The sequence below is a fragment of the Ochotona curzoniae genome, unplaced genomic scaffold, assembly GCF_017591425.1.
Source record: "Ochotona curzoniae isolate NIBS_2020 unplaced genomic scaffold, NIBS_Ocur_1.0 contig_2723, whole genome shotgun sequence".
Lineage (NCBI taxonomy): Eukaryota > Metazoa > Chordata > Mammalia > Lagomorpha > Ochotonidae > Ochotona > Ochotona curzoniae.
In genome coordinates, this window is record NW_024465573.1 from 10,887,314 (window position 1) to 10,900,129 (window position 12,816).

Consider the following 12,816-nt stretch of genomic DNA (forward strand, 5'->3'; position numbering starts at 1 on the left):
TTGTAGCGTCATTAGTTAAGTCAAGGAAAGTGGCCATCACTACAGTGTTCTGTGTAGATAAGACTAAATTTTTAAAAGTCTATTGTTCAGTGCAAGTTGAGTGTCTGCATAGCCCTGCTGTCAATCAGATAAATAGCCCAAGCCAATCATACTAATCCTTCATCCTTAGCATCAGTAAGACTTGAAATCATACAATTTGGCTTCATGCCTGACCTTACTTTTTTTACTTCGTATTTAATAGCAAGTTTTAACCGGCTGAGATTTGGACGGCCATGGTCACCAAGGTGGCATGTTTCCACATCCCCATTCAGAATGGCCTCGACTTCTTCAGTATTTCTACACAGATCAAGGAGTCCAACAACAAAATCTTTGCACTGCATTGACAACTTTTTGTAGTCGTTCTGAAAAAGACAAGGCAAAGCACAAAACAATAATCCAGAAACTGCACATTTCACACCACTAGACAGCAACATGTTTCAGGCTTGAGGGATTGCATATTTCAAAATACAAGTTCTAACTCACTGTTCTTTTCTGTATTTCAACTGTTCTATGGACAGGCCTACAAGGTATTTTATCAATGATGATTTTCTTCGCAGCCCCTAAGTGAAAGTTAAATAAAGTACAGTCCAGTTATTAAAAAACAAAGCTTGCTGTGCCAAATTCACCTGCTAATACAAGAGAAAAAAGAACTTTTTATACTGTATGATTGTAGCACTTTACACACATTATATCCTTAAAAGACATAACTTCATCATTATATATATCACAATATATCTTTGATACATCTTTCAAAGGCTTTGTAAACTTTGTAAGCCGAAGAGTTAACTTAATTTCGGGTCATGTCTTTGGGTCACACAACTACACCATAGAGTAATAAATTAGAAACTGGTGCTTCCCTGTTAACCTTTTAGCTAAAAAGAGGTGGCTAATGGTGGAGCATAGAACAGGGTTTATGGATTATAAAATAAATAAAGATATTTGTGCCACAACTAGCCTTTCAAAGGGTTACCTTTAGTTGGCTCTTACTCAATAGAAGAGGTGTTGTTGTCTATAATTTTAATCTCTGCCTCTCTTTTCTACATAATGAGTGGAAGTTACTTCTTACAAGTGAATAGAATCAGAAAAGAAGTATGACCTGACTCTTAATAAACAAGTCTGAGTTTTATAGAACAGAAAATCTAGGTTAGAAATTAGACTTAGATACTTTTCTAGTTATGTAACTTTAGGCAAGTGATTTAATTCCGCAAAGCCTTAAAATCTTCATGCATGCAATAGGAGTGGTGCTATTATCCGTGTCCTAGGATTTCTGTGAAGACAATACAAGTTGAAGAAGGGCAGTATCCTGGCACACAGTATGATGATTGCTGGGTACTACCATCATCATCATCATTATTTTTTTCATTACTTCACAAACAATATCCAGCTCTTTCAGTTTTTCATCACAAAGTTGTGATAACAAGTACAAAACAATGCTGGAATTTCTGGATATTATCTGAGAATATACTGAAAATAAAGTAATTATCCGTTCACACATTCTTTCAACAAGTGTTCTATGCACAGTGCTATTATTGGCACCATAGTCTTAATAAAGGGAGAACTTTGTAAAATGGGATTATGTGCAGGAAGCATCAGCAAGTGCAGAATATTGTTATCTACATAGTGATGAATGGCCGGTCCTGCTCTTTGGTTCCAATATCACTCTGGGACTTTTTGCCTCTCAGGATAATTGTCACTGAATGGCATCTCAGGCATTGAGCTCTGCTGCACCTGCTGCAGCTGTATCAGCGAGCATTCACAGAGCTACAGATGTGTGTGCTTGTGAGACATAAGAGATGCCATTCCATAGGGAAGGTAAAAGAAAATGGAGCGCAATTTCAAAACAAGAACTGAAATCGTCTTCTTAGGTCAGGTGCCACTGACTTTTCCATGATCAGCAGCAGCAGAAAAGGAGCTTATTTAACTCAGCAGAGTATGTGATTGTCAGCGTTAATTACCCAAGTAGTACTCCACAGCATATATTTTTCATATTTTTTCCTTATCCAGTCATCAGTTGATGGACATTTGGGTTGATTCTATATCTTAGCTATTGTGAACTGAGCTACTATAAACATGGGGATTCAGAAAACCCCATATACTAATTTCATTTCCTTTGGCTCGATTCCCAGGAGGAGACTGGCTAGGTCATATGATATTTTCAGAATTCTGAAAGTCTCCAAAATGCCTTCTATAATGGTTGCAGTAGTTTACATTCCCACCTACAATGGATTAGAGTACCCTTTCCCCCATGTCCTTGACAGAACTTACTGTTTGTTTGTTTTTAATTTTTGGATGATAGTAATTCTAATTAGGGTGAGGGTAACCTTCGTTGTAGTTTTTATTTGCATTTTCCTGATGGCTAGTAAACTTGAGTGGTTTTTTCATGTGTCTGTTGGATATTTGAATTTTATCCTTTGAAAAATGCCTGCTCATATCTTTTATTGTTGAGCTCATTTATAAAAATTTGTATTTATTTCTTGTTTTAACAACTTTATTTGATATATAATGAACAGTTTTGTCAAATGTACTAATAGTAGATGTAACGGTAACTTTTAGAAATATAGTTTTGTTATGTACGGATATGGATCACAGGAAATAAACTCTAAAATTTAAGATATACACATGTTTGTGTTTTTATTTATAAAACATGTGTGATTATAAGAGAACTTACAATAAAATTAGGCACACTGAAAATCACTTTTCTGGGGGCCAGTTGGACTTGAAATAGAAGGTTAAGAGAAAAAGGAGAGTTACTAATCTGAGCATTAATTCAAAGGATGTTGTTCGCTGTTGAAAACCAGATGTTGGTGGGCATCAAACCCTCAGAGAAACCCAGAAGTTCTATTTTAACAGCAATATTCACATCATGTAGAAAAAGGAAACTTTAGAAATAGTTAAACTTACAAAACAATTATTTTAAAATGTGCAAATGAGAACGGAATATTTCACAGGTCAATCATGTGGTAACGGAACAGAAGAATTTGTGCATCAAGCACAGGGAGTTTTCCCTGTGGTCATCACTATCAACTGTTCTGCTTCATATGAAGCAAAGATTCCTGAGCTGGACCTTCCTCTGGAATTCCCCCTTGCTTCCTAGGATGCAAGGAACTCTAAGGAACTTGAATATACCTGTGTGTGTGTGTGTGTGTGTGTGTGTGTGTGTGTATTCAAGCATATGTATAATGACTAGAGGGATATATGCTGATAAATTTACAGTATATCAATGCTAATTTCTCGTTGCAAATTCAGAAAGATTTTTTAAAAATGTTCTTCATCTTTGTATTATTATTTTCAACATGACTGCATGTACTGGAATGCTTCCTCGAAGACAGTAACTTCTGCAGCTCTGTCATGCAGAACCTCATTGTAGTAAGCACAGCCCTGTCCAGTGGGGACCTCGCTGTCGTTAGCTGAGGTTGAAATGCTGGAAGAAGATGTGGTGTCACAGTTGCTATGTGTGGAGATCTAACACAGCTTTGCCAAGGTTTGAGCCACAAAAATAGGGACATGTCACCAAAACAGAAGGTTTTTCTTACCTTAGCCATCCAACCAAGTCTCAGAGCATGTTTCTTTTAAGATTTGAAGTTTGGTAAGGAAAAAAAAATGTTCATTATGTTCATGCTTATGAAAAGCTTTTGTAAAAATCAGAAAACTGACATTTCTCCTTGGGCAAAGCATTGTTCCTTTGAATCAGGTCTCTCACGAGAAAAACTGCAAACTACGAACTTCTAGGACACACCTTCTAAAATATTTGACAATTTGCTGCCATCTTTTAATAGTAAACTATTATTTGAATGGTTTTTTAAAAACCTTGAGGATAACAGGCAACTAAAATGACTTTCTGACTTAAAATGGATTTTTCTTTTCCTCTAGACCTCCTAGAGGCAGGACATTAGTGAAAGGGTAAGGCCCTTTAAAGAATGTAAGCCACAGCTAGCTACAGCGAAGCTCACAGGGACAGCATGAATGAATGAAAAGCGTGTATTCTATGCCCACCTGCCAACTTCACCCGCAGATGAATGCACCTGAGGAGCAAACAGAGGAATTCACAGATCTTTAAGTCTCCACAACCTAACGGGAGCTTCCACATTGTGCAATACACTTGCAACCAATGAGGAGATTACATCCTCCTCAACTGTGATTCTTCCCACTGTTGAATCACTGTTCAAGACACAAGATCATGCACAACACCACACGGATCACACACAGATCTCATTCCCTCATTACATGAAATTATAAAATGAATTGAGAACAGGATTACTAACTCAGTTCTCATTGTATGTTGTCCTGTTTCGATAACTCCATCCTCAACTGTCCCCAACACACAATACTTGGTATAAGACAACAACTCTGAAGATGAAGGTGAGTGCTTAAATGAACAAATATGAATGCACTAGACATCGGTGATTTAGTCAAAGAGTGTAATCAAGGCTACAGTAAAGAGCCATGCTGAAACATAAGCAGTGAAGTTACTAAAAATAAATATAACTTTCAAAAATGATTAATTAGCTTTTAATGACAGTGTTTTAACTTAAATCCTGCAAAATTCCATAAATTGCTGAGTCCCAAGAATCAAGTGAAAAGTTGGATGGAGCCTGAAGCAGGGTTGGAAAGGACAGGTTCCTTATCTTGCATGTCAAGTTGCCAGGTGGACAGTGGAAAAACAACTTTCTCCATCATGGGACCCAAGAACAGATGCAGCCATCTATTCCTCCTGTCCCCGGTAGCTGAGATCTGGAGTTAGGTAGACACACGGAATCCCACAGTGAAAGGGTCACCCCATTGGCAGTAACAGTGGTATCATGACACTTCCAGGACATATAAAGCTATAATTTCCCCAGATATGGAGGTAAGGAGACAAGAGTTTCCAAAGTATATAAAATACAGCAATTCAAATTTTTTAAAGAAGAGCAGGTTGAACAATGCTATGGGTCAAATTTTCCACCAAGCATCTAAGGTTGTGGACATACCATAACATATACAGCTGGCAAGTATGGGAAGTGGTATCTTATACCTGATGCAAAAAAGCCAACATCATTTCAGAACAATTGAGGCTACTCAAGAAACATTCTCATAACATTTTCCCCATCATGGTTTCTGAGATGAAATCAGGTGACCATTTATATCCCCTGGTGCTGATATGATATGATATGATATGATATGATATGATATGATATGATATGATATGACAAGTAGCACAACATCTCTCCTCCCCTCCAGGGTCACAGGAGGGAGGGCAGGGTTTTTTTCCTCATGCACCCTACCCCCTCTCTTCCCAGCCCACCCAGAAACCTGCACCTCACCTATGTAACAAACTTTTTAAAATAAATAAATCTAAGTTAAAACATTTTTAAAATAGCATCTCTTTTTATAAAGCACTATTTTTAGAAAGCTATTTGATGAATCACACCATTTTGCCAGCCACATACGGCTTGCTAAAGGAGAAAGGCACACACTAAATAATGACAATGTGTGGTGGCATGTGATAAGCACTGCCAGGCAGAGAAGACATGGAGAGAGTTTAGAAGTCTGTGGTATGGCCCTGGAGAGCATTCTGAGCTTGCAGCCTGCTCAGCTGCATCACAGGCCACTGGAAAATGGCAACATCGGACACTCATTTGTTTTAGATACCTTTTATTCAAAGACTACTCAGAATTCTAAGTGCTTAATTTATACCAAAAACATTTATTTTTCTGTTATCCTAACCTAAATTTTTTTTTCTACCATTCTATACCTTGCAAATTCCAATTAACTCTGACATGCACATCTGAAACACCTTCTTACATGTAATTTTGCTGAAATGTAATAGAAATTGTGCATTGCTTTCTCTGAAGTTGTATATAGCACATTGCCTGTACCCCTACCTGGTATTTCCATTTTGCTTTATTCTTGCATTCTTTTGTCAGTTAAACCAAACTGTGCCTGTCTTAAAGCTACTCATCTTTCAAACCTCAACTTCATTTATCACAGAATTATCAGCACAGAAACACTGATAGGAGAAAGAACCACAAGTTTTCGAGATCAGCCCACAGTGGAAGCATCCCACTGGATTTGGAGCTCAGCTAGCTCACTGTTGACTGTGGGCCTTATTTAACCTTTGTGCTCTAGCCACCGATCTCTGCCTGTGACCAGCAACTAATTATGTCTTCCAAAAGTTGTGATAGGGATGCATATTAAAATATATAGTTTCTAGTAAATAAATTGTCACTAAAATCTTGTGGAATTAGCATAGAAAATCACCTCTAGCCCACAGCAATTAGCATGGTATCAAGCAAGCTAAAGAATTTGTTCACACATTAACTTTGACTTCTGGGGATAATCTCTATTGTTAATCACCTACCTTGAACTCTTTCTCAATGTTTGCCAGAACTGCCAACTCATTGCTAAGTTCTAACGCCGTCATGACAGGGTCTTCACTAGACAATGACAGGTAAGCCGGACTGGCCAGGCCCTTGTAAGCATTAATCCTAGATCTGGAGTGGCTAAAGGAGTCATGCTTCTGTTTCTGGTTGCATTCACTGCACTTGCAGAAGTAATCATGAGGTCTTTCAATCCGGGCACCCTTTCTCAGGAGGGTATGGACTATTTCATATTCCTGGCAATGGGCAGCCAGGATGATTGGAGTCACATCATGGGAGAAGCGGGTCCCATCTTCATCATAGGCATAAAAATCATCTTGCTGAAGTTCAGATTGGCTAGGGCTAGTTGCTAACCTCCTGCCTTCAGCAAAAGCTGGATGATTGAGAATTGCTTCCACAATCCGGACATAACCTTTACTAATGGCTAGAAGCAAAGCATCGCCAACCCGAGACAGATTTTCTTTCTTGAGAAGTAGCTCTGTAATTTCCAGGTGTTCGTTGGCCACTGCCAACTGCAGGGCATTCTGGCCCATGTAATCCACACAGTTCACATTGAGTGACAGGCATTCTTCTAACATCTTCCTCACCACTGGGATGTTTCCATACTCTGCTGCATCTAAAAAGCGTTCCTCCTCAATAGATAGGCTTGTGGAGCGATCACTGAACATGTATGCTGGTCCTCGATTAGCTAACCTTCTCCCCTTCTCTCGGAGAATTGTCTGCCGCCGGTGGGTCAGTCTGTTGTCTGTGCCCCGGCTGTAATAAAACAGAAAGATAGTAAACAAGCCATATTAAGAGCATTTTAGTGCACCAAATGAACTGTCATTTTCTAATGCATTCATTAGTATATTAGACCTTGTCTTAATGTCTCTAGACCTGCTTCTGACAAAATGAAAATACGTTTGTTTGTTAATGGAGCTCAGGGATTTTTCCTTTAAGAAAGTAAGCTCTTTGCAGATTTAAACATTCCAGTTTGAGGTGAAGACTCTGATAATTGCCATAATCTCTCTCTCTGACTTTCACAGGAAGATCAATACATATCTCCCAACCACATGCATACAGACTTAAGAAAGACTCTCTTACTCATAGTTAGTCATTAATAAAACAGAATGTGAAGCTATAAGGAAAGTAGAGACAATAGTGAATCCACTCAACAAGTGCTTTTTGAATCCTTCTTACACCAAGGTTAGCGTTAAATAACATATGGAGTAATGCACAAATGAAGGAAAGTAGGTAGTTTCTGTCCTTACAAATCTCAGTCTAAACGGGAGAAATGAGCAATCAGAGCATTGTCCGGTTATCTGCTTTCTAATTCTCATGATTAATCTATTGCAGGTGCATTAAACCCAGTGGGAAGATGAGTAGGATTCAGGAGAGAATGCGTGATTTGAGGAGTAGGGAGAAGAGTATAACACAGATCAGATGTAGGTGGAAGGCAAGAGATTGGGTAGATTCTAAACCACAGGTTTCATGAACAGAGGCAGTTAATGGTAAGGCTCTTGTCCCAAATCTTATTGCAAACTTCACAAAACCATGATCAAGCTGTCATTTGGGAAGGGCAGTTCCTGTAAGCAAGCAGTGATCAAAGCAGAGTCTGTCCTCAGTGTAGGCCTTCAACTTGTGATGACAAAGTGACTCTTCCTCCAATCAAGGTGCTACAACTGGGGATTTCTTTATCGATTCCCAATGTTATGCTTTATAATCTTTTTGAGCTTTAGAGGATGTCACCACCATAAGTCATTCAAACTTAATGATTATCGCTAACTGGAAACCCAAGAGTTGAAAAAGAAGGGAAAGATGATAAATAAATATCATTTGTTCTCTCATAAAATTTCAAAAAGTTTTTCTTAGAGACTGACAAACATTCCAGGGTGAAAACGACTTAAATGGATCCAAAAAGCTTGTAAATCATCCTTCCTTTCACTGTAGTTGGGTCTAGAGAATTTAAATGGTTTTCTGTACCAAAACTATTCATCTTTTTACAAAATGCATTTGCAAGTCAGAGCAGCAGCATCAGAGAGAGAAAGAGAGAGAGAGAGAGAGAGAAAAGAAAGAGATTCTATTTGCTGCTTTACTCCCTAGATGGCCACAGCCCAGGCTGAGCCAAATGGACCCAGAAGCTTCGAACTCCATTCCAATTCCCTGCATGGGCAGCATGGGACTAAACACTTGAGCCATCTTTTGCTGTTTTCCAGAAACTTTGGCAAGGAGCTAAATTGGAAGTAGAGCAGTCAGGACTTACAACCAGTGCTGGTAAGGATGTAGGAATTACAGCCAATAGCTCATTCCACATAACTTGCCCTGTACTTATTTATCTCGATACCAAGTCTCCTGGAGATGACATCTATGGCAGTGTGACAGCAGTAGAAACAAAGTTCAGTGACTGACAAATAGATTAGGATTCTCTAAGGAGCTTGAGGAATATGCTGCCTTATTCACAAATGTTTCATTTGGGAGTGATTATCTTGGTTATCAAATCTTCTTTGAAACCAAGCACCTGATGTTTTAGTAAAGAAACAACCTTCTTAATTAAGAAAAAACTGCATGAGGGGCCTACAAAATTACATTTAATATGATAATATCATCTAGCATAAGCAGGGAGCTGAATTAGCAGTGGAATAGCTGGGATATGAACTCTTGCCCATGTGAGATCCCAACATGAGAAGGTGAGGATTTATCCAGGATTTAGTCATGCTTGTACCTATTTTTTTATTTTTAAGATTTTCTGCTGTCTTAATTATAAAATTAAAGATTTGACTCATTTCCATAATTCCACTCCACATCTTCTCACACACACAATTCATACGCATTCACCCACAAACACATGGCATAGTTCCTGTTCATTTCAGTGTAATAATATCACTTTCTTTAGACAATCCTTTGCTCTTTACATTAAGAAACATGAAAATATTACTTATACCTCAGTGATACAATTTCTCTATGATTTCAAAACCAATAGGTAAAACCAGTAGGGACCTACTCCAACCAGAAGTGAGAGAAAGGTTGTGCAGACAATGGCACAGCCTCAGCACAGTATCACAGCAGGTGGAGAATGGTGAGACAGAAGCTGGGGCTACAGAGTCTGTGGTGGAAGTCTGACACAAGAGCCCAGACCTGAAACTCGCTGGAGGGAGTGGCACAAGTGACTGCAAACCAAGAATCAGGTACCAATCACAATCAATAAAATCAAACTGTAGACCTATGGGTGACACAGCTTAGGAATCCACCCTAAGGAGAAGAATCTGCTCACCAGAAGTAGTATGACCAAGAGCAAAGGAAGAGACAGAGGCACAATGAATATTACTGAAGATTCCCTGCAAAGGAGCAAAAGTCTTTGCTAACCTCAGAGTTAGCTGAGGAAGACATTGAGGAAATGGGGGATATAGAATTCAAAACACTTGTAATAAAATTTCTTTTGAACAATGAGAAGCATGTAAAGCAGTCATCCAATGAGTTTAAGGAATATGTCACTCTGGAAAGGAATCAAATGAAAGCTGATATATCAGAAATTAGGAATACAGTGAAGCAAATTAAAAGTACAGTGGAGAGTCTCCAAAATAGGATGAAGGAGGAAAAGAAAGAATCTCAGAATTAGAAGATATTTCCTGTCACTCCAGAGAAATAAACAAAAAGCTGGAAGCAGAGCTGAATCAGCCTAAGAAAAGTATTCAAGAATTAAAAGAAACTATTAAAAGGCAAAACATTAGAATTAAAGGAGTCCCATAAGGTGCAGAAAGGGAAGCTGGGTTTAAAAATGTATTTGATGAAGTAATAAGGAAAAATTTCCCTAATCTAGATAAAGAATTGGGAAGCAGCATCCAGGAAGGGCACAGAACTCCCAACAGGGTTGACCAAAAGTGATCTTCACTACAACATATGATCATCAAGCTCTCTTCAACAGAACACAAGGAAAAGATCCTTACATGTGTATGTGAAAAAAAATTCAACTGATATATAAAGGAATGGCAATTAAACTCACAGGAGACCGCTTACAGGAAACTCTACAGGCCAGAAGAGAATGGAGCAACATATTCCAGATTCTAAAATAAAAAGATTGCCGGCCCAGAATAAAGTACACAGCAAAGTTTGTCTTTGAAAATGAAATAAAATTCTTCCACAGTAAAGAAAAGTGAAAAGAATATGCTAATTCCAAACCTGCCCTACAAATGATACTTCAAGATGTTCTCTTGACAGGGAAGAGGAATAGCACTCACCAAAATCAATGGCAAATGGGAAGAACATCCCAGTGAAATAGCAACAGAAGACTAAATCAATGAATAACCCATTGCTAAAATGACAGGAACAAGTTACCACCAATTTGTATTAAACCTGAATGTAAATGGCTTAAACACATCAATTAAACCTCACAGATTAGTAGACCTGATTAAAAAACAAAACCCATCTATTTGTTGCCTACAGGAGACACCTCTCACCAACAAAGATCTGTGGAAACGATATCTCGTGGATTTTGATTTTTTTTTGTTAGTTTCACCTCTTCAAAACACTTTCTTCTCATTATATTCTTCAGTGTCTCACAGATCACACAGTAACATCATTTTCTTCAAGAAGATTCTTGATTTTCTTTTTCATTTCTTCAGCAACACACTAGTCATTCAGTAACATGTTATTTAACTTCATGGTGTTGTTAATTCCTTTATTTTTCTCCCTATTGTTGATTTTGTTTTACGGCTTTTCATTTAAGGGGATGTATGATAACTGTGTAATGGAGACTATCATATCCAGATGTGAGGATACAGTGCAATATGCATCTCTACTTCCAGGTCAAAGATGGACTCCCAATGAAACTGTTAACTATAACTAGGATGCTGGACTCTGCCATTGTCCATGCCTGCAAATAAGATTGTGTATGAAGAACTTTTTTTCTGCATTTCACATTCTTTGCTTTCTTATTTCCTTGTTCCGGTACAGCATATCCTTCAGTAGCTGACTCACAATGGATGCACGGGAAGTCAATATCTGAGATGTCGCCTGACTAAAAATAAAACCTTCGTACCTCCACAAGATAGTTTGGCTGGGTAGAGAATTCTAGATTGACAGTATTCTGCTTCTTGCAGCTGCTATAGAAGTATATGATGACATTTTCATTCTGGATATTTCTTTATTTCTAATGTCTTAAAGTTACATGATTGCCTGTTAAGACAACTATTTTTTCTTCCATCATGCTAGGCATTCACTAAGTCCATTTATTTTAGAGTGGGAGTAATGAGAATGGGTTATTTCCTGAGAACGCTATTGCCCTGTTTCTCTGATAATTTTGTTTCCTGATTTCAATGTTCTATTCCTGGAATTCAGTTTTTGTATGTTGCACATTCTGGAACTGTCTAGTTTTGTTTTTGTTTTGTTTTGTTTTTTCTCTCTTCAACTACTTGGGTTAAAATTTCATCTAGCATATACATTCAACTTTATCTTCTAATGTAACTGTTGATTTTTTTCTGCTATTTTGCTTTTCAAGAACTTTCTTTTCTTAAAATACTTCTTTTAACAAAACTTTTCTTGCAATGACACAACATCTTCTCTTAGGTGATAATCACAGCAAAGATAGCACAGATCTAACTTCAGAAAATTTAGTTGGAAGTTGCTTTTTAAATAAAAGCTTGCTATGATCTCTCTATATTTTATGTTATAGCTTTTACTTAAGTATCACATGACCCTTAGCAGATACCCTTTCCACTTTTTATGAAAATATTTTGTATAATAGATTTTTTTTCTAAAAGATTGAAATTTTCCCTTATGAGAACTAGACCAAATCTAAGGTTAATTTTGGCCAAAGGTGACTCTGGAATTGGAGTAAATTTCAGAAGCACAATATTATTTCTAATTTAACAGGACAGATGAGGTGGAAGAGACTGGAGATCACAATGAGGCCATTTTGCTTCCGAAATTTTTAACTCTTTTCCCTTCTGTCTGTCACTTTTCTGATTTCTAATAACCCCTCTAACATTTCATTTCTCATCTTCTATATTATTTACTCTCAATAGTTACTGTTACAAACATCAAGTTCAAAGGTTAGGGGCAGAAACATTGTCTTTTGACAAGAAGAATGAAAAAGAAATGAACAAATTTATGTAAGTTTCTATGTAAGATTAGGGAGGACAAAAGTGAAATGAAATACTGGGAGTGAGAATTTGAAAGAAACAATGTCATAAACAGAAATAAATCACACAAAATTGACAGTTTAAAAAAAAATAAAATATCAAGAACCAAGGCACCTAGTGTTTTATATTTATTGCAATGGCAGAAACCGTTACTCCAATCTGTATCAAAGAATGAGTTTCAGGGTCAATGAAATTATAACAGAAAGTACTTAACGCTGGATTTTTTTCCAGCCACAAAAAATACACACTTACATGAACAAGAAAATTTAAACTGTGTCATTTCTCAGCTTTTATTCAGTTAGAAG

The 12,816-nt window shown here is 37.5% G+C and overlaps 1 protein-coding gene across 4 annotated transcripts in view; it reads right to left on the minus strand.

Annotated features, from left to right (window-relative positions):
• Window positions 1-12,816, minus strand: part of TRPC6 (transient receptor potential cation channel subfamily C member 6) — an 88,917-nt gene that overhangs the window by 22,833 nt on the left and 53,268 nt on the right. For 3 of the 4 annotated variants that reach the window (XM_040977213.1, XM_040977215.1, XM_040977216.1), the window contains exons 2-3: window positions 6,377-7,151; window positions 219-401 (exon numbers count right to left, since the gene is read on the minus strand). In XM_040977213.1, the coding sequence (XP_040833147.1) occupies window positions 219-401; window positions 6,377-7,151 (958 nt within the window). The remainder of the gene's footprint in view (window positions 1-218; window positions 402-6,376; window positions 7,152-12,816) is intronic. The other variant, XM_040977217.1, reaches the window with a different exon arrangement.